At 45.9% G+C, this 24,414-nt stretch overlaps 1 protein-coding gene across 1 annotated transcript in view; it reads right to left on the reverse strand.

Annotated features, from left to right (window-relative positions):
- LOC145343974 (lysosomal acid phosphatase-like) overlaps positions 1-24,414 on the reverse strand; it is a 104,772-nt gene that overhangs the window by 69,592 nt on the left and 10,766 nt on the right. The window contains exons 2-6 of the mRNA XM_080190565.1: positions 16,210-16,305; positions 11,484-11,570; positions 5,848-6,000; positions 5,141-5,239; positions 4,120-4,215 (exon numbers count right to left, since the gene is read on the reverse strand). Of these exons, the coding sequence (XP_080046691.1) occupies positions 4,120-4,215; positions 5,141-5,239; positions 5,848-6,000; positions 11,484-11,570; positions 16,210-16,305 (531 nt within the window). The remainder of the gene's footprint in view (positions 1-4,119; positions 4,216-5,140; positions 5,240-5,847; positions 6,001-11,483; positions 11,571-16,209; positions 16,306-24,414) is intronic.

Genomic DNA, 24,414 nt, shown 5'->3' on the forward strand with positions numbered 1-24,414 from the left:
GCCGACACCTGTGCTCTTTGGGTCCCTATTGTTAATGGTGACTGCTGCTAGACTAAAACTGGCCACCTTGATTTTGCTGGCCAGTTAAATAGCTCTTTTCTGACAACCTCACGATTCATCTATTCATTGATCTGAACAAAAATTGCTCAGTAGTGCTCCACAATTAGAATTTTAAAAAATGGCGACATACAAGCGACACTTGAGATACCCAGGTCCTTCTGACGATACCACTCTCAAAGTGTTTCGGGGGGGGGGGGGGGGGGGGGGGGGGGTGCATGGTGGTGGTGGTGGTGTCCGGTTTAAACTCCATTTGCCATTTCTCCATCCAACTCTCCAACCAGTCTATGTCGCGCTGCATCTTCTGACAATCCTCTTCACTATCCACAACTCCACCAATTTTTGTGTCATCTGCAAACTTAATAATCAGACCGGCTACATTTTCCTCCAAATCATTTGTATGTACTACGAACAACTGAAGGGAGGTAAAGCCCATAATTTAATAACAAATGAAATCCCATTTGCTCGTGATACGCATTCTTATTGGCTGGAGTTAATGGCAGGATGATTATTGACTGATTAATATTAATCAGTTTACTGGATAATGCCCACCGGAAAAGAGGGCAATCTGATTTTGAGAATGTATAATTGCCTTCACAGGGGCACTGTTCTTCAGATTGATATCTGATTGCCTGCATTCTATACCACGAGTGCAGGGCTTCCTCATATCATTCTCCCATTCAATCGTTTGGTTAAATAAAAAAACGTCTTCAACATCAGTACACTGCATTTTGAGTCTTTGTATTTAGTTTAAGTCTGAGCAAATACATAGCCTCGAGGGGCAGAAGTTTTTTTTTAGCTTATTTAGGGCATCATGATCAGCACAAGCTTGGAGGGCATAAGGACCTGTTCCTGTGCTGTACTTTACTTGATTCTCACATTAGAAATTAGCACCTGCATACCTTCACTGATTTCTTAGTCACCTAGGTAAATTGTTTCCCGATGATAGCTATTTACATCTGATTCTGTCTGTTAATCTCGTTACTAGGAAAGGTCGCATCTCATCATCCCCTTTGGTGGCTACTGCTGTCACCAGGCCAATCCATGACATTCTAGTGAAGAATACTGAGGTTGGGTTCATGGCCATGTATCAGATCCATCTGAATGGAGTAGAGTGGTAACCTCTCCAGTAGTCTCAGTTGAGTGAGCTCAGAGAAATGGAGAGGCTGTGCAAAGAAATCACTGTCTTCTCCTGACTGTGTGGTAACACGGTACATAGCCAAGCAAACCCCAGAGGGAGGTGAGGCAGTATGTCAGATGAATGGCCCAGCACTGGGGGATGAATGAAGAAGAAACTGATAGTGGGAAGAGCTAAAGGAGTGATGACTGAAATTTTCCAAATTGAACCCCCTTTGTGAAGCTAGTCAGAACAGGGATATTCAGGAGATCAGATACAGTATACATGCTGAGCAAGAACATCATTAAATTTTTCAGAGTTTAAGGAAGACTGTAGGGACAAGCCAAGTTTCACTTCCTTGGCCATTCATGGTGCAGGGGAGACCCCACCTACAAACATAGGAGACTTAAATAAGTTAACTGTCTATGGTGTTAAGGGAAGATCCTGGCACGGATAGAGGATTCGCTGACTGGCAAAAGGCAGAGAGTGGGGATAAAGGGATCTTTTTCAGGATGGCAGCCAGTGATTAAAGATATACCTCAGGGGTCAATGTTGTGACCACAACTTTTCACAATATACATTAACGATTTGGAAGAAGGAACTGAAAGCACTGTTGCCATATTTGCAGTTGATACAAAGATATGTAGAGCGATAGGTAGTATTGAGGAAGGAGAGGGGCTGCAGGACTTGGACAGGTTAGGAGAGTGGGTAAAAAAAATGGCAGACGGAGTACAATATGGAAAAGTGTGAGGTTATGCACTTTAGGAGGAGGATCGGAGGCACAGACTATTTTCTAAATGGGAAAATGCTTAGGAAATCAGAAACACAAAGGGACTTGGGAGTCATTGTTCAAGATTCTCTTAAGGTTAACATGCAAGTTCAGTTGGCAATTAGGAAAGCAAATACAACATTAGCATTCATGTCGTGAGGGCTAGAGTACAAGAGCAGGGATATACTTGAGGCTGTATAAAGTTCTGGTCAGGCCCCATTTGGAGTACTGTGAGCAATTTTGGGCCCCATATCTAAGGAAAGATGTGCTGGTCTTGGAAAGGGTCCCAGAGGAGGTTCACAAGAATGATCCCTGGAATGAGGAGATTGTCGTATGAGGAATGGTTGAGGACTCTCGGTCCGTACTCGATGGAGTTTAGAAGGATGAGGGAGATCTTATTGAAACTTGCAGGATACTGTGAGGCCTAGATGGAGTGGGCACGGAGAGGATGTTTCCACCAGTAGGAAAAACTAGAACCAGAGGGCACAACCTCCGGCTAAAGGTACAATTCATAAAATAAAGAGGAATTTCTTCAGCCAGAGAGTGGTGAATCTGTGGAACTTTTTGCCATAGAAGGCTGTGGAGGCCAGGTCATTGGATGTCTTTAAGACGGAGATAGATAGGCTCTTGAATATTAAGGGGATCAATGGTTATGGGGAAGGAGAATGGGGATGAGAAAAATATCAGCCATCGTTGAATGGCTCGAGTCAATGGGCAGAGTGGCCTAAATTCTACTCCGATGTCTTACGGTCTAAACAGAACTCATACTGGCCAAGTACGCTTGACAGAAGAATTGATACATGTTGAAAAACAACATAAGCAAACCGAGTCAATCCTCCTATCATATCAGTCCCTAAGCAAAAATGATTCCAAAAGACTCTGTACTGACTACAGAAAAGTTGACACAGTGATCCAAATTGATTCATACTCAATTCCTTGCACTGAAGGCCATATCCGACTGAGTGGGCAATTCCACTTAAATTACCAGTCAGTCAATCTGTGAGGGGATTCTGGCATGACTACCCATGCTAAAAAATAACTGCAGCTTTCATGATCCCAGATGGCTCACCCCAGTACATTATGATGCCCAGGCGAATGAACCAAGAATTCGCTAGCTTACTTAACTGTGCAGCATACATTAATGACTTGCTAGTTACAGCGACATATGGGAACACCATTTTATACCATATGAAGACACTTCTCCCAAGTTTAAACAATGCTAACCTGGTAGTGAAACTTAGCCAAATGTGCTAAGACCAAGGGCACTGTAATTGTCAATGAGCTTACAGAGCAGACACTGCTAGGATATTTCATATATATAGTAGATTCGATAAGGCCGTAGCGAAACTAAAAAAAAAATTAGCTTGCAGCAGGAACTCTGGTTAGCAGCAATCATTAGCAAAAATTGGGCCAAACTAGTTCTAGTTGCCAGAGTCAGTCAAGGAAGAGCCAGGTGCATAGTAGAATGAGAGTGTTGTGGTTTATCAGGTTTTAACAGAACTATGCATGTTAGCAAACAGTATGTATCCAAAATCCAGTGGACTCAGACTCAGCCCTGATTCTTTTTTTTTTGGGGGGGGGGGGGGTGGTGTTTAAATTAATTTTTCTGTAAGACACATCTTAACGATTTGGAAGAAGAAACTGTTCACTGACAAATGGAGAAAAGGAGGAAGTGTCTTACCATCTCTCCCTGTCTGTAACAGATTACACAAGCTTCCTCCCTAACTTAAAGTCATCGTTACATTCCTGAATACGGGATCTTTGTGCAAACTAGTTCCAGGATTTCCTATGTTACAACAGTGCTGACACTTCAAACACATTTCATTCGATGTAGTGCACTTTAGGACATTTTCCAGCTGTGAACAGTATGATAGAAATGGATATCCTGTTTTTGGTTTTTTGTTGTGACCATTAAGATACAGAGAGAGAGAGCTCATTCTCAGGTGCTAACCCCTAACCCCTCATTTGTTCAAATGATCAAAACACTGGTGTTCAATCAGACAGAACCCACAGGATAGAGGCAGGATGAACATGGGGATGGTCGTTTAGAATGGGGTAGCAGGATTTACACGTACATACCTGCATGCACACTGCTGTTCACCTCACTATGCTCTCTTGTAGCTTCCAGTTCGGTATCCCATTGAAAAGAAACTTGTCACAGTTCTGAGCTACTCACCTCACAGTACAAGGTGTCATAAATCAGCCACACAGCATACAGCGACAAATCCTTATAGGGAATCCCCGTGTTTGCAGATAACCTCTTCAGAAAGTCCTAGACAAGTGACCAGTGAGTAGAACAAGCAATATTAGAAAAGGGGTCCACAACAGGCTCAGAGATCAAGTCCCTCAGAGTGGAGGTCCCAGACAGAATTACCCACCCTCAGTAAAGGAAGCAGAGAGCAATGGCGCACAGGCAGGCAGACATGCAAGAGGCAGAGGGCAACAGCGCAGGGGGTGGGGCCAGAGGTCAAGAGCAGGAGGGAGGGTGGAGGATTCAGACGGCAAAACCGAGGTGGGGGGGAGCAACAGCAGAGGAGAGAATTGTGCACAAGCGAGGGAGGAAGAGGAATAGCAGGAGGCAGTGTGAACAAGCAAGGGTGTGGGACAGTGGGAGGTACAGAGTTTGAGCGAGGGAGGGAGCGAGAGAGGGGGAGAACATGAGACACAGAGTTTCAATGAGCAAGGAAGTGGGTAAAAAGGGAGGGAGAGCAGGAGGCATTGAGTGTGAGGGAGAGGGAGAGTGGGAAGCACAGAGTGAGCAAGCAAAAGGAGGGAGAGAGAGACAGCGGGAGCCACAGTGTTTGAGTGAGCAAGAGAGGTAGGGAGAGTGTGAGGCACAGAGTTTGAGTGAGAGAGGGAGTGTGAGAGCAGGAGGCACAAAGTGTGAGCAAGGGAGGGAGAGGGAGTCTGTGACCGCAGTCAAGTGAGAAAGATGTGAAGAGTGCGCTCATGGGAGAGAGAGAGGTGGAGTACTTGCTAACGAGACAGAGACAGACTGAGGGGCAGACTGTGCAAGACCGCAGACCCACAGAGGGCAATAGGGAGGGTGGGAGAGTGGGAGAGGGGGTGTGGGGTTAAATTGTGAAAGAAAATGCCATGCCATGCCAGGTAAGGGGCAGCACACAGAAGCAAAACACAAAGGGGTAGGATTAGCAGAGGTTCAACAGATTTGTTTTGGCAAACTGCTTCTCACTTACCTGGTTTGCCTGCAGAACTTCCTTGTATTCAGAACAACTCTCAGTCTCCATCATCAACTCAACATAGCGAGGGCAATTTTTCACTGGGTACACCAACAACTAAAAAGATGCAGACAGTGTCAGTAAGTGCCAGCGCAAGGGGCTTCGGGGCCCCAGACACACTTGTCACATCTGTGCACAGATTGTTGTCAACCCTATGCTGTTCACTGTACCACTGCATGGGGCCTGATGATCCCCCCCCTCTGTAACGCTGCCAGTGACCACATGCTCTGTTCCCTCTATATCTGTGTATGGTGCTCCACACTCTCCCCTGTACTTGTACGAAGGCCCATTCTCTCTCTCCCCACCCCCCACCTTATTACTGCAGGGAGTTCCGTACTCTCCCTCGTGTTTGTATCAGTGCCCATTCTCTCCCTTATACTAGTGTATGGAGCTCCACACATACCCCCTGTAACTGTATGAGGGCCCATTCTCTCCCCTATATTAGTGTATAGTGCTTTGCACTCTCTCCTGTACCTGTACAATGGCCCATATTCTCTCCTGTCCTAGTATAGGGAGCTCCATCTTCTGCCTTATACTTGTGTGAATAAACACTCTCTTCCCTGTACTAGCACACAGAGCTCCAGTCTCTCCCCTATACATGAGGGCCCATTCTCTTTTTCTGTGAATGGTGCACGTTACTGTTCACTCTGTTTGTGGATACTTGCCTTTTCATCTTGCAAAGGCACTGTATGCACGGGAATAGGTTGCCACTTAAGACCAGGAAGAAAGATCTTATGTCCACGTAGAGGGTACAGACCAGCGAGATTTGACTCAGCACTCATTAGAGTCCGGTCAACATCTGTACTCCGAACATAAATCTACAGTGAAGAGAAAATAGTTATATTTGCTCGAAGTGTAGGAACACAAAAGGGCCATTAGGCCCAACAAGGCAGTTCTTTGTTGAGATTAACCATGCTGGCACTTTTTTTTTAACCAAATCCTATCAGTCTTGAACTGCAGAATCACATTCAATTGCTTTTATATCTAATTTATTTCTACCATTTTAACGTCTTTCCTGAAAACGTACTCCACAACAATGGCTACGTCTTGTCCCACTGTCTTAACAAATCTAGCAGAGGTGGCGGCTCTGTAACACCACCACAGACAGAGCTGGCCTGATCCAAAAAGGACATAGCTGCTAAACTGGGACTCTGACAGGTGCTGAAGGAACCAAAGGGGAAAAGCACATGAAGAGTTTCAGGAAGCCATGTCAGGAGCAGCATCAGGCTTATCTAAAAATTAAATGTCAACCTGGTGAAGTTACAACACAGGACTACTTGCATGCCAAGCAGTATAAGCAGCAAGTAGTAGTAATAGATAAGCAATTCCCTCCAACCAATGGATCAGATCTAAGCTCTACAGTCCTGTCGCATCCAGTCGTGAATAGTCAAACAACTGACTGGAGGAGGTTCCACAAATATCCCCATCCCCAATAATGAGGAGCCCAGCATATCAGTGCAAAAGATAAAGTGACGCAGCCACTACAATCTTCAGCCAGAAGTGCTGAATGAATAATCCATCTCGGCTTCCTCCAGAGGCCCTCAGGATCACAAATGTCAGTCTTCAGCTAATTTGATTCACTCCACAAGATATCAAGAAACAGCTGAAGGCACTGGGTACAGCAAAGGATTCGGGCTCTAACAATGCTCCAGCAATAGTTCTGAAGACTTGTGCTCCGGAAGTTGCTGTGCCCTAGCCAAATAGTCCAGCAACAACACTGGCATCTAGCCGGCAATTTGGAAAATTGCCCAGATATGAGCTGCACACAAGAAACAGGACAAATCCAACCTGACCAATTACTGCCCCAGTCCACTCTTGATCATCAGTAAAATGATGGAAGGAGCCAACAGAGTGATCAAGAGGCACTTACTCAGCAATAACCTGTTCCATGACAATCTGGTCAGGATATTCCACACCCACTCAGGGCAGGCAGCAAGATTGGAAAATCTGACGAGAAGATCCTTGGTGGGTTTTCCAGCAGCGCAAATCCAGGATATGATTGTCTCCTCCCGTCATCAATGACAGGCCACATTTCCTGCTACTAAATTCAGGAACTGATAAATTTACATCTCATTGTGGCCACACACCGGAATCATTCCCCTACATCAAATTTAAATCCTGCATTGGCGCAATTTCAGAACAGCGTCATTTGCAACTGACTCAAGAAGGTGTGTACCTTACGACTTGAACTTGGGCAGGAAATGAGAAATGAGTGTACATAATATCCCATTGTGTACAATGTGGAAAAGTGGGAGATTACGCACTTTGGAAGGAGGAATGGAGACATAGACTATTTTCTAAATAGGAAAATGCTTAGGAAATCAAAAACACAAAGGGACTAGGGGGTCATTGTTCAAGATTCTCAAGGTTAATGTGCAGGTTCAGTCGGCAGTTAAGAAGGCAAATGCAACGTTAGTACTCATGTCGAGAGGGCTAGAATACAAGAGCAGGGATGTACTTCTGAGGCTGTGCAAGGCTCTGGTCAGACCCCATTTGAAATATTGTGAGCAGTTTCGTACCCCATATCTGAGGATGGACGTGTTGGCCTTTGGAAAAAGGTCCAGAGGAGGTTCACAAGAATGATCCCTGGAATGAAGAGCTTGTCATATGAGGAACGGTTGAGAACTCTTGATCTGGACTCGTTGGAGTTTAGAAGGATGAGGGGGGATCTTATTGAAACTTACAGAATTACAGGCGAGGCCTGGACAGAGTGGACGTAGAGAGGAGGTTTCCACTAGTGGGAAAAACTAGAACCTGAGGGCACAACCTCAGGCTAAAGGGATGATCCTTTAAAACAAAGATGAGGAGGAATTTCTTCTGCCAGAGAGTGGTGAATCTGTGGAACTCTTTGCCACAGAAGGCCGGATCATTGAGTATCATTAAGACAGAGATAGATAGGTTCTTGATTAATAAGGGGATCAGTGGTTATGGAGAGAAGGCAGGAGAATGGGGATGAGAAGAAAAATCAGCCATGATTGAATGGCAGAGCAGACTTAATGGGCCAAGTAGCCTATTGTTGTTCCAATGTCTTATGGTCTTATTTAGTGCAGCGCTCACAAGAATCCAAATGCAAGGAACAGGCTCCACAGATTCAGGGTGAGGAAGGGAAAGCAGGTGGTCAGTGGTAAGACATCTTAGCGGCTTCTTCAATTTGACCAAGTATGGCATCAAGAAGCTCTAGCAAAACTGAGAACTGGGGGAAAACGCTCCACTGGTTAGAACCATATTTGGCACAACGGAAGTCAGTTGTGGTGTAGGGGGTCAATCATCTCAGCTTCAAACATCACTGCAGGGGTCCTCAGGGCAGTGTCTAGGCCCAATCATCTTCAGCTGCTTTATCAAAGACCTTCCCCCCACCATAAGGTCAGAAATGGGGATGTTTGCTGATGATTGCACAATGTTCAGCACCGTTCGTGATTTTTCAGATACTGAAGCAATCCACGTCCAAACACAGAAAGATTAGAACAATGTCCAGACTTGGGTTGAGAAGTGGCAAGTAACATTCATGCCACACAAGTGCCAGGCAATGACCATCTTCAACAAGAGAGGATATAACCATAACTGAATCTGCCACTACCAACATCCTGGGGTTACTAGTGACCAGAAACTAAACTGGACTAGATACAGAAATACTGTGGCTACCACAGCAGGTCAAAAGCTGGGAATCCTGCAGTGAGTAACTCATCTCCTGACTCTCTAAAGTCCGTCCACCATCGAGAAGACACAAGTCAGGAGTGTGATGGGATACTTGTCTGGATGAGTGCAGCTCCAATAACACTCAAGAAGCTCAGCACCATTCAGGACAAAGCAGCCCGCTTGACTGCTACCCCTTCCACAAACATTTAATCGCTCCAGCACCAATGAACAGTGGCAGCCATGTACACCATCGACAAGATGCACTGCAGCAACTCACCAAGTTTCCTCAAACAGCACCTTTCAAACCCACCACCAATACAATCCAGAAGGACAAGAGCAGCAGATATCTGGAACACCACCACCATCCTGACTTGGAAATATATCACCGTTCCTTCACTGTCACTGGGTCAAAATCCTGAAATTGCCTAACAGCACTGTGATTGTACCTACACCTCAGGGACTGCAGTGCTTTAATGCAGCAGCTCACATCCACCTTCTTAAGAGCAAATTGGGATGGGCAATAAATGCTGGCCTAACCAGTGACACCCACAAACCATAAATGAATTTTTAAAAAATATCACGATGCTTCAAGGGAGACAACTAAACTTGACTACCCCGTTGCTTGTTCAGATAGTCCATTGAAGTTTCCCGACATGGCAATAGCGTAGACAGTTTAGTAGTTATCTGCTATCATCTCCAGATCTCTCCTAAATTGGCATAGAATGCGAAGGAGGGATGGGGTTGACAGCAGAATATCAGAGCTGTCATTATCAATTAATTGTCATAGAATAGAAACATAGAAAATAGGAGCAGGAGGAGGCCATTTGGCCCTTTGAGCCTGCTCTGTCATTCATTATGATCATCCAATCTCAATAGTCTGATCCCACCTTCCTCACATATCCTTTGATCCCTTTGCTCCCAAGAGCTATTTTAATACTCATTGAGTGCCTTTTATTTAACTGTTTCTCAAAAACACACAACGTTTTAGTCTCAACTGCTTTCAGTGATAGTCTTAAAATGTATCCTCAAATAGTGACCCCCGGTTCTGAATATCCCCACCATCGAAAACATCCTTCTTGCATCTACCCTGTCCAGTCTTTGAGAATTTTATAAGTTTATATAAAATCCCCTCATTCTTCTGAGCTCCAGTGAGCACAATCCTAACTGACTCTATTTCCTCTCTTGCGTCATCCGAGCAGTCTGGTAAAGCTTCCCTGCACTCTCTCTACAGCAAGAACACCCTTCCTCAAGTAAGGAGAGCAAAACTGCACACAATATTCCAGGACTCCTGCACTCAAATCCTTGTGCTATGAAGGCCAACATACTACTTGCCTTCTTTAATGCCTGCTGCACCTGTATGCTTAGCTTCAGTGACTGGTGTACACAGCCTGAACTCCCCTCTCAACATATGGCTCTTCATAAAATAACCTGTCTTCTTGTTTTTTCTACCGATAATCTCACATTTATCCACAATATACTGCATCTGCTCACTGACTCAGCTTATCCAAACACACTTAAGCATCTCTGCATCTCCCTCACAGCTCACCTCTCCACCCAACTTTGTGTCAACTGCATTTCGTTTCAAAATATTGGGAAGAATCGCTATCAAAGTATCAAATGCGACGTCATTATGAAGGTCTGGTCGCCACAATTCAGTTATCCCTGTGGTAATTTTTCTGACATCTCCTGCTTAAAACCCAAAAGATCATAAAGATCATGAGGCCCCACTTTCACGGTCTGCATCCATAATGAAAATCAAGATCAAGCGAGCTTCGGCCCTTCCGCTCCACCAGGGGTTTCTGTCCTTCTTGAGCTCAGTTTAGGACACCTGCATCATGATGTGACAGATATCAAATTCCCCATCTGTTACTGCCCCTGTAGTGGGTCACTCTCTGAAACTGATCACAACTTAAGGACGCAGCACACAGGCTGATTAGTATGAACACTGTGTCACAGAGTGCTCTACCGCTGGTTGAAAACTGTATTGTTGTTAGAAATTGTTTAAAAATATACATCTTCATCAGGTGCAGATGTCTTTTTAATGGCAACATCATTTGTTAAAATTCAAAGAACAGAAAAAAATAATTGGCTCATTGCGGTATGCTGTTAAATAATTAAGTACTACTTTTAAACTAAATTTATCATTTTAAAAATCACCGTGTGTTCACAGTGAATTTATTATATTTTTGCACACCTGAAACAAAGATCTTAATTTACTTCCTTCTGTTTCCTCCTTGTCTGTCTGTGAAAATCCTGAAAAGTAGTTGGCTGCTTAAAACCATAAAACCCCTACAGTGCAGAAGAGGCCATTCAGCCCATCAGGTATATGCCAAATCTCCCAAAAAGCATCCCACTTTGGCTAGTGTATCCACTGTTCTAATTAACACCAGCTTCTTTTTTGGCTTCCCTGTTCACAAGCCTGGTCTTTACACTCACCTGAATCAAAGCACCTCACAGAAGACTTTGACTACAAGTCGCCAGCATAACACAACAGCTGAAAAACACTCCTCTTCCATCACTCAAATATATTCAAGGTTGAGTTGAGATCGCAGTTCAGAGAATGGATCAGCTCCTCACCCAAGCGCGCATCCCTTAACCAAATTCTCTCACTCACCCCTCACTTAATCTTTCAACCCTCCAGTGACCGCTTCATTCAACCACTCACCTCTTGCCAATCATACAAGATGTTGAGGAAGTCTTTGTAACGATGTCGTAAATACTGGCCCAGCTCATAATGTTGCCTCATCCCAACCTGCAAAAAGGGCAGCAGAAATCCTGGTCATTACAGGAGACGACAGATCAGCGTCAGACTTCAATCATCAATCACAACCGCTTTGCAATCCACCTTAGCAACAGGCTGTCCCAAGTCTATCACAATGTGTACACAGCTAACCCGGTGAGAATAGTCAGCAAGTTCATATGTGAACAGGAGTATACAAATCACTCAAAACGGAGACACAGTAGTATTATATTGGGCTGTAATGCTCATTCAGGGTGGGAGTGCAGTATTACACTGGGCTGTAATGCTAAGTCAGGCCGGAGGTGCAATATCACACTGGGCTGTAATACTCAGAGTGGGGGTGTATTATTACACTGGGCTGCAACATTATATTTGAGCCCCTCAGTCTCACTAACATACAAAGAACAAAGAAAATTACAGCGCAGGAATTAGCCCTTCCGTCCTCCAAGCTTGCACCAACCATGCTGCCTGACCTAATTAACATCCGCTACGCTTCCAGGGACCATATCCCTCTGTTCCCATCTCATTCATATACTTGTCAAAGTACACCCCTTAAAAGTCACTACCATATCATAATCATAATCATATCATAATCGCTGGATTCTGGGGAAGTGCCGGATGATTGGAAAACGGCTAATGTTACGCCGTTGTTTAAGAAGGGTGCCAGGCAAAAGGCGGGGAATTATAGGCCGGTTAGTTTAACATCTGTGGTAGGTAAAATGTTAGAATCTGTCATCAAGGAGGAAATTGCGAGGCATCTTGAAGGGAATTGCTTGATAGAGCAGACGCAGCACGGTTTCATTAAAGGGAAGTCGTGTCTGACAAATTTACTGGAGTTCTATGAGGATGTGTCTAGGGCAGTGGATAGAGGAGAGCCGGTGGATGTGGTCTTTCTAGATTTTCAGAAAGCGTTTGACAAAGTGCCTCACAAGAGGTTATTGCAGAAGGTCGAGGGACATGGAGTTGGGGGTAAGGTGTTAGCGTGGATAGAAGATTGGTTGTCAAATAGGAGACAGAGAGTGGGGGTCAACGGGTGCTATTCGGATTGGCAGATGGTGACTAGTGGAGTGCCCCAGGGGTCGGTGCTGGGGCCTCAGCTTTTTACCATTTATATAGATGATCTGGAGGAGGGAACCGAGTGTAGAGTGTCGAAATTTGCTGATGACACCAAGATTGGGGGAACGGCAAATTGTGCGGAGGGTGTGGAGAGTCTGCAGAAGGATCTAGATAGGCTGGGCGAATGGGCCAGGAAATGGCAAATGGAATTTAATGTTGGCAAGTGTGAGGTGGTCCACTTTGGTAGGAAAAATGGTAGGAAGGACTATTACTTACGAGGCGAAAAACTGCAGCAGGCGACGGTGCAGAGGGACCTCGGGGTCCTTGTGCATGAGTCGCAAAAACCCAGCTTGCAGGTGCAGCAGGTGGTCAGGAAGGCGAATGGGATGCTGGCCTTCATAGCGAAGGGGATTGAATATAAAAGTAGGGAGGTCTTGCTGCAGCTGTATAGGGCATTGGTGAGGCCGCAACTGGAGTACTGTGTGCATTTTTGGGCGCCACACCTGCGCAAAGATATTTTGGCCTTGGAGGGAGTGCAGAGGAGGTTTACTAGGCTGATACCGGAGTTGAGGGGGTTGAGCTATGAGGAGAGGCTGAATAAACTGGGCTTGTACTCGTTAGAGTTTAGAAGAATGAGAGGAGATCTCATTGAGACGTATAAGATGATGAATGGGATGGATAGGATAGAGGTGGAAAGACTCTTCCCGCTCAAAAAAGACAATAGGACTAGGGGGCACAGCCTCAAGATAAAAGGGGGGCGGTTTAGAACAGAGTTGAGGAGGAACTTCTTCACTCAAAGGGTGGTGAATCTCTGGAATTCTCTGCCCGTTGAAGTGGTGGAGGCTGCCTCGCTAAATATTTTTAAGACACGGGTTGATGGGTTTTTGATAGGAGAGGGGATTAAGGGTTATGGGGAGAGGGCGGGAAAGTGGAACTGAGCAGCGACAGATCAGCCATGATCTTATTGAATGGCGGGGCAGGCTTGAAGGGCTGGATGGCCTACTCCTGCTCCTATTTCTTATGTTCTTATGTTCTTATATCCGCTTCCACTACCTTCCCCACCACTGTGTAAAAAATCTGCCTTGTACATTTCTTTTAAAACATGCACCCTGGGAGAAAGCTTGACTATCCACTCTGTCCATGCCTCTCATAATCTTGGAGACTTCTATCAGGTTGCCTCTCAACCGCCGTCGCTCCAATGAGAACAAACCAAGTTTCTCCAACTTCTCCTCATAGCTAATGCCCTTCATACTAGGCAACATTCTGGTAAATCTTTTCTGTACCCTCTCCAAAGCTCCACATTCTATGTGACAACCAGAATTGAAGACTATATTCCAAGTGCGACCTCACTAAGGTTTTACAAAGCTGCAACATGACTTGCCAATTTTTAAACTCAATACCCCAGCCGATGAAGGCAAGCATGCATTGCCACTTTCAGTGACCTGTCTACCTGTACATCCAGATCCCTTTGCCTATCAATACTCCTAAGGGTTCTGCCATTTATTGTATATTTCCAAAATGCATTACTTCACATTTGTCCAGATTAAACTCCATCTGCCATCTCTCTGCCCAAGTCTCCAACCAATCTATATCCTGCTGTATCCTCTGATGGTCCTCATTGCTATCCGCAAATCCACCAACCTTTGCATCATCCACAAACTTACTAATCAAACCAGTTACATTTTCCTCCAAATCATATATACATATATATATTATGTCTTCATTAGACACAGGTCCCTGAGGGTTGGAGGATAGCGAATGTGGTACCATCATTTAAGAAAAGTAGCAGGGATAACCCGGGTAATTATAGGCTGGTGAGCTTGACGTCTGTGGTAGGGAAGTTGTTGGAGAGGATTCTTAGAGATAGGATGTACGCATATTTCGAACGGAACAATCTCATTAGTGACAGACAGCATGGTTTTGTAAAAGAGAGGTTGTGCCTTACAAATTTGGTGGAGTTTTTTGAGGAGGTGACAAAAACGGTTGGCGAAGGATGTCATCTATGTGGATTTCAGTAAGGTGTTTGACAAAGTCCCTCATGGCAGGCTGGTGAAAAAGGTTAAGGCTCATGGGATACAAGGAGAGGTGACTTGGCCACAGGAGTCAGAGGGTAGCAGTCAAAGGGTCTTTTTCTGGCTGGAGGTCTGTGACCAGTGGTGTTCCGCAGGGCTCTGTACTGGGACCTCTGCTATTTGTGACATATATAAATGATTTGGAAGGTGTAACTGGTGTTTCCAGCAAGTTTGCGGATGACACGAAGATGGCTGGACTTGCTGATAGCGATGAACGTTGTAGGACAATACAGCAGGATACAGATTGGCTGGAAAATTGGGTGGAGAAATGGCAGATGGAACTTAATCCAGATAAATGCGCAGTGATGCATTTTGGAACATGTAGGGGGTGTTATACAATAAATGGCAGAACCATCAAGAGTATAGAAATACAGGGGGACCCAGGTGTACAAGTCCACAAATCCTTGAAGGTTGCAGCACAGGTGGAGAAGGCGGTGAAGAAGGCATATGGTATGCTTGCCTTTATAGGATGGGGTACCGAGTATAAAAGCTGGAGTTTGATGTTGCAGCTGTATAGAATGCTGGTTAGGCCACATTTGGAGTACTTCGTCCAATTCTGGTCACCGCACTACCAGAAGGATGTGGAGGCTTTAGAGAGAGTGCAGAGGTTTACCGGGATGTTGCCTGGTATGGACGGTCTTAGCTATAAGGAGAGATTAGGTAAACCAGGGTTGTTCTCCCTGGAAAGACGGGAGACCTAATAGAGGTGTACAAAATTATGAAGGATATAGATAGGGTGAACACTGGGAAGCTTTTTCCCAGGTCGGAGGTGACGATCACAAGTTCAAAGTGAGAGGGGCGAGGTATAACTCAGATATCAGAGGGATGTTTTTCACATAGAGGGTGGTGGGGGCCTGGAATGCACTGCCAAGTAGGGTGGCGGAGGAAGATACGCTGGCATCGTTTAAGACTTATCTGGATAGTCACATGAGCAGACTGGGAATGGAGGGATACAAAGGAGTGGTCTAGTTGGAGCAATGAGCGGCACAGGCTTGGAGGGCCAAAGGCCCTGTTTCCTGTGCTGTACTGTTCTTTGTTCTTTTATATTACAAACAGCAAAGGTCCCAGCACTGACCCCTGAGGAACACCATTTGTCACAACCCTCCATTCAGAAACACACCCTTCCACTGCTACCCTCTGCCTTCTTTGACCGAACCAGTTTTGTACTCAATTGTCTCTTGTTAAGAAATGGGGCTGGGGGGAACGGTACTTGGGCAAATGCCCTGTACTGGTCAGAGTGGAGTTCAGAACTCAACAGCCTCACAAGTACATGTCCCTTGACCTCAAATACCAATCTGAAATCACTTCATGGGAACAAATCGAGACAGCTTCTGACAGAGATGGTGATCTTGCAGCTCAGTTACAAATACTGGGCAACAGAAATAAACAGAGCATATTTACTACCGTTAGTCTTCCAGATAAGATATTCTGTTGTGACCCACCCCACCTCTCCTGTGAGAGAAAGGGTGGGATGCGAGGTGGGTGAGAGACAAATGCAAAGCCGAGAGACAGGAACTACTGACCTGGGTAAGTTGCCCAAAGCCTTGGGGCCAGTCCTTTTCCACATACGGATCGGTTGGGTATCTTCTGACAGGTGCTCGGTCTCCATGGCGATAAACCTGGGAACATAGACAGTAGATAGGGGTGTAGAAAAAGAAAAGCGTTGTAGATATCCTAGCTACAGATGAAATGTTGGACAATGGAGGGGGAAAAATGAGATTAACCATGTCAAAGATCACAGAAAGTTCAAGGAAGGCAGCATAATTTGCCAGGATCACAGTCACATTGAATATCTTTTGTGACTTTGATGAGAACTGTTTCTTTGCTGTGATAGAGCCAAAAACCTAATTGGAGGAGGCTAAACACAAGAAGCAAGGACAGCAATAGAACATGAAGCCTCAATACGCCTTGAGCCTGCTCCACTCCATTCAAAGATGGAGTTGCTAAAAAGATGAACACAGAGGGAGAAAGATACAAGGTGGTGGCATAGCGGTAATATCACCCAACTTGTGGTCATGAGGCTCAGGGTACACAGGTTCAAATCCTACTACAGCAATTGGTGGAATTCAGTGTATCAAAAATATAAATCTAGTCTGGAAATAGCGACCATGAAATTATCATTGATTGTCATAAAAATCTATCTGATTCACTAATGTCGTATAGTCAAGAAAATTTATTGTTCTTATTCAGTCTAGCTGACATGTGACTCCATACCCAGAGCTCTGAAATGGTCAGGCAAGCCACTTATTTCAAAACACTGCCAAGTCTAAAAAAGAATGCAACTGGGCAGACCACCTAACATCAACCTAGGTACAAGGCAAAAGTGACAACAGCAAATTCAGTTGGATCCTGCAAAGTTCTCTTTACTAACATCTTGTGGCTTGTGTCAAAATTGGGGGAGCTGTCCCACAGACTTGTCACATGCATGGAATCATACCTCAAGGACAATGTCCCAGACACCAGCAACATCATCCCTGGAGTATGTATTGCCAAACCAGCAAAATGGTAATAGAATCACAGAAATGTTACAATGCAGGAGGCCAATGGGCCCATGTCTGTGTCAGCTCTCCAAACCAGCATCATGACTAAGTGCCAACCCCCTGCCTTTTCCCCATATCTCTGCACATTGGTTCTTTTGAAATCATCAAACGTCCTCCTAAATGCATCGATTGAACTTGCCTTCACCATACTTCCAGGCAGTGTATTCCAGGTCCCAACCACTATGTGAAAAAGTTTTTTTTCTTGCAACACATTTGCTTCTTTTACAAATCACATGCATTTGTGAGTAACGATATTTGGGGGAACACTGGATTAATTGTGAAAATCCACAGTTGCAATTCAGCAGGGATTGTGGCCTGAAGAATTATAAGAGGTGAACCAGCACAGTATTGTGAGAGCGCCAGCCAGACAGGAACCTTCACATTCAAAGAGCTTCCATATATTCTCTGGACAGTAAGGCGAGAGGAAGTTCCATTTACTCTGGTCCTGTAGCAAGTACAAAAAGATTATAACGTGAGGTCGGAAATGCTGTGTGAATATGGAGAGTCTGAGCAGCAAGCACAATTATCCAGTGTAAGGCTGTGTGATGTATGATGAAGTTGGAGCAGTTTGTGTCTCGTGAAACACCCAGCCTGAATTTCACAAGTCCCCTACAGTGTCACGTTTTGGTACGTAAAACATGCAATATTGGAATTGCAGTTTCATTATTAAACAGAACTGGTGGACTGTTCTGGGTTAATCTTCCTCTTAACTGAACTGAGGGTGTATGATGATGGTTCTGTTATTTCTGTCTTCAGTTATTTTTGCTGAGCGATTTCCTCTGTTGCCAGGGAACAATCTGACTGATCTCAGTACCAGAGGCAGAGCTGTGGACACCAACTGGTGGAGAGAAGCCAGTGGGGTTGGGGCCAGGTGAGGGGATCAGTACATGCGAGGCAGATTCTGGAGATAGACAGAGGCAATCAAATATGCTAATCAGAAAGGAGAGAAAGACCCAGGGCTAACCGACACTGCAATAGATAGGGGTAAGGGAGAAGAGGAAAAACAGTGAGCTGGAGAGAGATACACTAATGCCAAAGCAGGAGGATAGAAATTGAGATGCGCAGTTAGGAAACAGCAATAATGAAAAACAGGGAGCCAGTGGTGGGGCAATTTGCGTTTATCAGAGAAGGCATGAGTAGTGTTGCGAGAGATGAGCCTTAGTTCTTGAAGATCAAAGTGTAAAATCAGTTGGGTGGCCCTGAGAAACAGCCAGGGACAGAAACCATTGCAGTGAATTGTTTGTGCGCCCAATTTCCTTCCAACAAGCACACGGGTGAAGTCATCCTGTTGGCAAACCAAATAAATCAGATAAACTGAGAGACAAAATTAAAGCAGTGGCCCTTAAAGTCAGGAACTGCCCTAAACAAAATAAAGCAAAGGGTAAGAGTCCCGAGAGATAGGATTTATGACCATCTGGAAAGATGCAGTTTAATCAGGTAAAGTCAGCATGGTTTTGTGAGGGGAAGTCCTGCCTCACAAATTTGATTGAATTCTTTGAGGAGGCAACTAAGCGTGTAGACAAAGATAGAGCAATTGATGTCGTATACATGGATTTTAGTAAGGCATTTGATAAGGCTCCCCATGGTAGGCTCATGAAGAAGGTAAGAGGGTGTGGGATAGAAGGAAATTTGGCTGATTGGAAAAATAACTGGCTGTCTCATAGAAGACAGAGGGTGGTGGTGGAAGGAAAATTTTCAGACTGGGGGCCAGTTACCAGCGGGATCAGTGCTGGGTCCTCTGCTATTTGTGATTTTTATCAATGACTTGGAAAAAGGGGCTGAAGGTTGGATCAGTAAATTTGCTGACGACACTAAGGTTGGTGGAGTGGTGGATGAAGTGGAGGGCTCTTGCCGGCTGCAGAGACATTGATAGGATGCAGAACTGGGCAGAAAAAAAGAGGCAGATGAGTTTAACCCTGATAAGTGCAAGGTGATTCATTTTGTTAGGAGAAACTTGAATGCAGATTACAGGGTCAACGGCAGGGTTCTAAGAAATGTGGAGGATCAGAGAGGGTTCACATCCACAGATCTCTGAAGGTTGCCACTCAAGTGGATAGAGCTATAAAGGAGGCTTATAGTGTGTTAGCGTTTATTAACAGGGGGTTTGAGTTTAAGAGCCATGGGGTTATGCTGCAACTATACCAGATCTTGGTGGAACCACATCTAGAATATTGTGTACAGTTCAGATCACCTCACTAAAAGGAGGACATGGAAGCACTGTAATGTGTGCAGAGGAGATTTACCAGGATGCTACCTGGTTTGGAGGGTAAGTCTTATGAGGAGAGGTTGGGAGAGCTAGGGTGTTTCTTTTTAGAGCTGAGGAGGATGAAAGATGACTTAATAGAGGTTTATAAGATGATGAGGGGGATAGATAGAGTGCACGTGCAGAGATTATTTCCTCGGGTGGACGTAGCTGTTACTAAGGGGCATAACTATAAGGTTCATGTTGAGAGATATACGAGGGATGTCTGAGGTAGATTCTTTACTCAGAGAGTGGTTGGGGTGTGGAATAGACTGCCTGCTGTGATAGTGGAGTCGGACACTTTAGGAACTTTCAAGCTGTTAGTGGATGGGCACATGGAGCACACCAGAATGATAGGGAGTGGGATAGCTTGATGTTGGGTTTGGACATAGCTCGGCACAACCTGAGGGCCGAAAGGCCTGTACTGTGCTGTACCGTTCTATGTTTCTATGCAAATCTGTGCCCTCGTTCTTGATCATTTTATGAGCGGGGACAGTTTTTCCCGACCTACCCTGTCCAGCTCCCTCATGATTTTGAGCATCTCTATCAAAAATCCTCTTAGCCTTCTTCTGTCCCAGAAGAACAGAAGGTTTTCGCCAAGGTTTCACATAACAGACTACTGTGTAAAGTTAAAGCATCTCCCCTCATTCTTCTAAACTCTAACGAGTACAAGCCTAGTTTATTCAGCCTCTCCTCATAGCTCAACCCCCTCAACTCCGGTATCAGCCTAGTAAACCTCCTCTGCACTCCCTCCAAGGCCAAAATATCCTTGTGTAAGTGCAGCGACCAAAACTGCACACAGTACTCCAGCTGCGGCCTCACCAATGCCCTATACAGCTGCAGCAAGACCTCCCTATCAATCCCCCTCGCAATGAAGGCCAGCATCCCATTCGCCTTCCTGATCACCTGCTGCACCTGCAAGCTGGGTTTTTGCGACTCATGCACAAGGACCCCGAGGTCCCTCTGCACCGTTGCCTGCTGCAGTTTTTCGCCACGTAAGTAATAGTCCTTCCTACCATTATTCCAACCAAAGTGGACCACCTCGCACTTGCCAACATTAAATTCCATTTGCCAGTTCCTGGCCCATTCACCCAGCCTATCTAGATCCTTCTGCAGACTCTCCACACCTCCACGCAATTTGCCGTTCCACCAATCTTGGTGTCATCAGCAAATTTCGACACCATACACTCGGTTCCCTCCTCCAGATCATCTATATAAATGGTAAATAGCTGAGGCCCCAGCACCGACCCCGGGGCACTCCACTTGTCACCAACTGCCAATCCGAATAGCACCCATTAACCCCCACTCTCTGCCTCCTATTTGACAACTAATCCTCTATCCACGCTAACACCCTACCCCCAACTCCATGCCCCCTTACCTTCTGCAATAACCTCTTGTGAGGTACCTTGTCAAACGCCTTCTGAAAATCAAGAAAGACCACATCCACCAGCTCTCCTCTATCCACCGCCCTAGACCTCCAATAAATTTGTCAGACATGACTTCCCCTTAACGAAACCATGCTGCGTCTGCTCTATCAAGCAATTCCCCTCAAGATGCCTCGGTATTTCCTCCTTGATGACGGATTCTAACATTTTACCTACAACAGACGTTAAACTAACCGGCCTATAATTCCCTGCCTTTTGCCTGCCACCCTTCTTAAACAACGGCGTAACATTAGCCGTTTTCCAATCTTCCGGCACTTCCCCGGAATCCAGCGACGTCTGGAAAATAACCACCAAGGCATCCACTATCACCTCCGCCATTTCTTTCAGAACCCTTGGATGCATTCCATCCGGTCCTGGGGACTTGTCCACAATCAGTCCCTCCAGTCTGTCGAGCATCGCCTCTCTAGTAACAATAATGTCATTGAGATCCTCCAGTCCGACCACCTTTCCATCGCTAACACCCGGCAAATTATTCACGTCCTCCTCTGTGAAGACCGAAACAAAAAAGTTATTCAAGACCTCAGCCATTTCCCCATCCCCTACCACTAAGTCCCCCCTCTCATCCTCTAAGGGTCCAACGTTCACCCGAGCCAGCCTCTTCCTTTTTATATATTTATAAAAACTCTTGCTATCTTTTTTATATTAAGCGCTAGCCCAGCTTCGTAGTTTCTCCTACCCTTCTTTATCAACTTCTTTGTCAATCTTTGTTGACATTTAAACCTCTCCCAATCCTCTTCTCGCCCACTACTCTTAGCTAGTCTAAACGCCTCCGCTTTTAATTTAACACTTTCCTTCACCTCCTTCGTTATCCACGGCTTATTACCTCTCCTCCTACGGTCCTTTTTAACCATCGGAATAAATTTCTGAACAGCAAGAACGATCTCCTTAATGATCCTCCACTGCTCCTCAGCAGACCTACCTTCCAACGCGCTCCCCCAGTCAACATTCACCAATTCTTCTCTCATCCTACCGTACTCCCCTCTGTTCAAACAAAGGACGCGTGTCCGGGAACCCACTTTCTCCTCCACCATCTGCACCAGAAACTCCACCATACAATGATCACTCTCCCCAAGAGGATCCTTCACCACAAGGTCCCTAATTCTACCCACCTCATTACATAACACCAGATCCAAGATAGCTCACTCCCTCGTTGGCTCCAACACACACTGTTCAAGGAAACTATCCCGGCAGCGTTCTAAGGACTCCTCCTCCAGCCCACCGCGTCCAACATGGGTCAACCAATCAATATAGGGCTAACGGGAGGACTTTGAATAGAGTGGACGAGCAGAGGGATCTAGGTGTATGTGTACATAGATCCCTGAAAGTTGGGAATCAAGTAGATAAGGTTGTTAAGAAGGCATACGGTGTCTTGGCGTTTATTGGTAGGGGGATTGAATTTAGGAGTCGCAGCGTCATGTTGCAACTGTACACAACTCTGGTGCGGCCGCACTTGGAGTACTGTGTGCAGTTCTGGTCCCCACATTACAGGAAGGATGTGGAGGCTTTGGAGAGGGTGCAGAGGAGGTTTACCAGGATGTTGCCTGGTATGCAGGGGAGGTCCTATGAGGAGAGACTGAGGGATTTGGGGTTGTTTTCACTGGAAAGAAGGCAGCTAAGAGGGGATCTTATAGAAACATATAAGATGATTAGAGGTTTAGATAGGGTGGATGGTGATAGCCTGTTTCCTCGGATGGAGAAAGCTAGCACGAGGGGGCATGGCTTTAAATTAAGGGGGGGTAGTTATAGGACGGATGTCAGGGGCAGGTTCTTTACCCAGAGGGTGGTGAGGGACTGGAATGCCCTGCCTGCTGCAGTTGTAAATGCGCCTAGTTTGGGGGCGTTTAAGAGATTGGTGGATAGGTTTATGGACGAAAAGGGATTGGTTTAGATTAGTGGGTCAATGTTTTTTTTAAAAATAAGACTGGTCGGTGCAACATTGTGGGCCGAAGGGCCTGTTCCGCGCTGTAATGTTCTATGTTCTATGTTCTAATACGTAGATTGAAATCCCCCATAATTATCGCCGTTCCATTCCTGCAGACCACACTTACTTGAGCGTTAACAGCCCGCCCCACCTCCAGATCATTATTCGGGGGCCTATAGACGACACCCACCAGCTCTTCCTCCCTTTGCTGTTCCTAATCTCCACCCACAACGATTCCACTTTCTGCTCTTTGGTTCCTATATCATCCCTTGCTACCACCCTGATACTATCCTTAATCAGCAGAGCTACGCAGCCCCCCCCCCCCTTTTTCCTCCCGCCTATCCTTCCTAAACACTTGATACCCCTAGACATTCAGCTCCCAGTCCCTGTCACCTTGTAGCCACGTCTCTGTAATGGCCACCAGATCATATCCATTTGTGCTGATCTGCGCCACCAGCTCACCCACTTTATTCCGAATGCTTCGTGCATTCAGATAAAGTGCCTTCATCCCAGCCTTCACCTGGACCCTATTTGCCAGAACGCCACCAACCATACTCACGCCCCCTACTCCCTTTATTATTGGGACCTCCTCGGTCACTTCCCTTACCTGTACCCTCTCCTTAACTTTAGACCCTGTAATGTCACCTACCCTCGCACCCTACCCCCCCCCCAATTAGTTTAAAGCCCTGTCTACAGTCCTATTTACACGATTCGCCAGGACTCTGGTCCCTGCACGGTTCAGACCAACCCCATCCCACCCAAACAGGTCCCACCTACCCCAATACTGATGCCAATGCCCCATAAATTCAAACCCATTCCTCCCACACCAATCCCTGAGCCACCCATTTACTTCCTTAATCTTATCAGCCTTACGCCCGTCTGCACTCGGTTCAGGCAGTAGCCCAGAGATAACCACCTTGTCGGTTCTACTTTTTAATTCCATTCCCAGCTTTTCATACTCCCTCCCCAGATCCTCAGTTCGCATTTTGCCTACGTCGTTGGCACCCACATGTACCACAACGACTGGATTCTCACCTTCCCATTCCAGGTTCCTCTGCAGCCCAGATGTGACATCCTGGACCCGAGCACCAGGCAGACAACACACCCTTCTGTGCACTTTGTCATTGTGACAAAGGACAGTGTCAATACCCTTCACCCCACTATCCCCAATCACTACTACGTTCCTTTTCACCTTCTCTTTGCCTATGTCCTGCGTCTGCATCACTGTACTGTATGCAGTTTGCTCACCAGCCTCACCTCCCTCGTTCTCGTCCAGACTGGAAGCGAGAACCTCAAACCTGTTATGCAGATTGAGAGGCTGAGGCATCCGCACCCCACCCTCCTTCCTCTGCTCAGCAGCCCCCTCTTGTTCCTGACCCTTAGAGTTAGCCAGTCTAGGGGGGGTGGATGTCACTTGCACCCCATTGACAATGGCACCCTCTCTCCCCCTGATGAGCCTCAGTGTCTGTAGCTCAGAGGCCAGCTCATCTACCTTGAGCTGGAGCTCCTCCAGCAACCTGCACTTACTGCAGACATGGTCACTGGGAAGGACCCTGGGGTCCACCAGCTCCTACATCATA

The sequence above is a fragment of the Carcharhinus amblyrhynchos genome, chromosome 6, assembly GCF_965287045.1.
Source record: "Carcharhinus amblyrhynchos chromosome 6, sCarAmb.v2.hapA, whole genome shotgun sequence".
NCBI classification, from domain to species: Eukaryota; Metazoa; Chordata; class Chondrichthyes; order Carcharhiniformes; family Carcharhinidae; genus Carcharhinus; species Carcharhinus amblyrhynchos.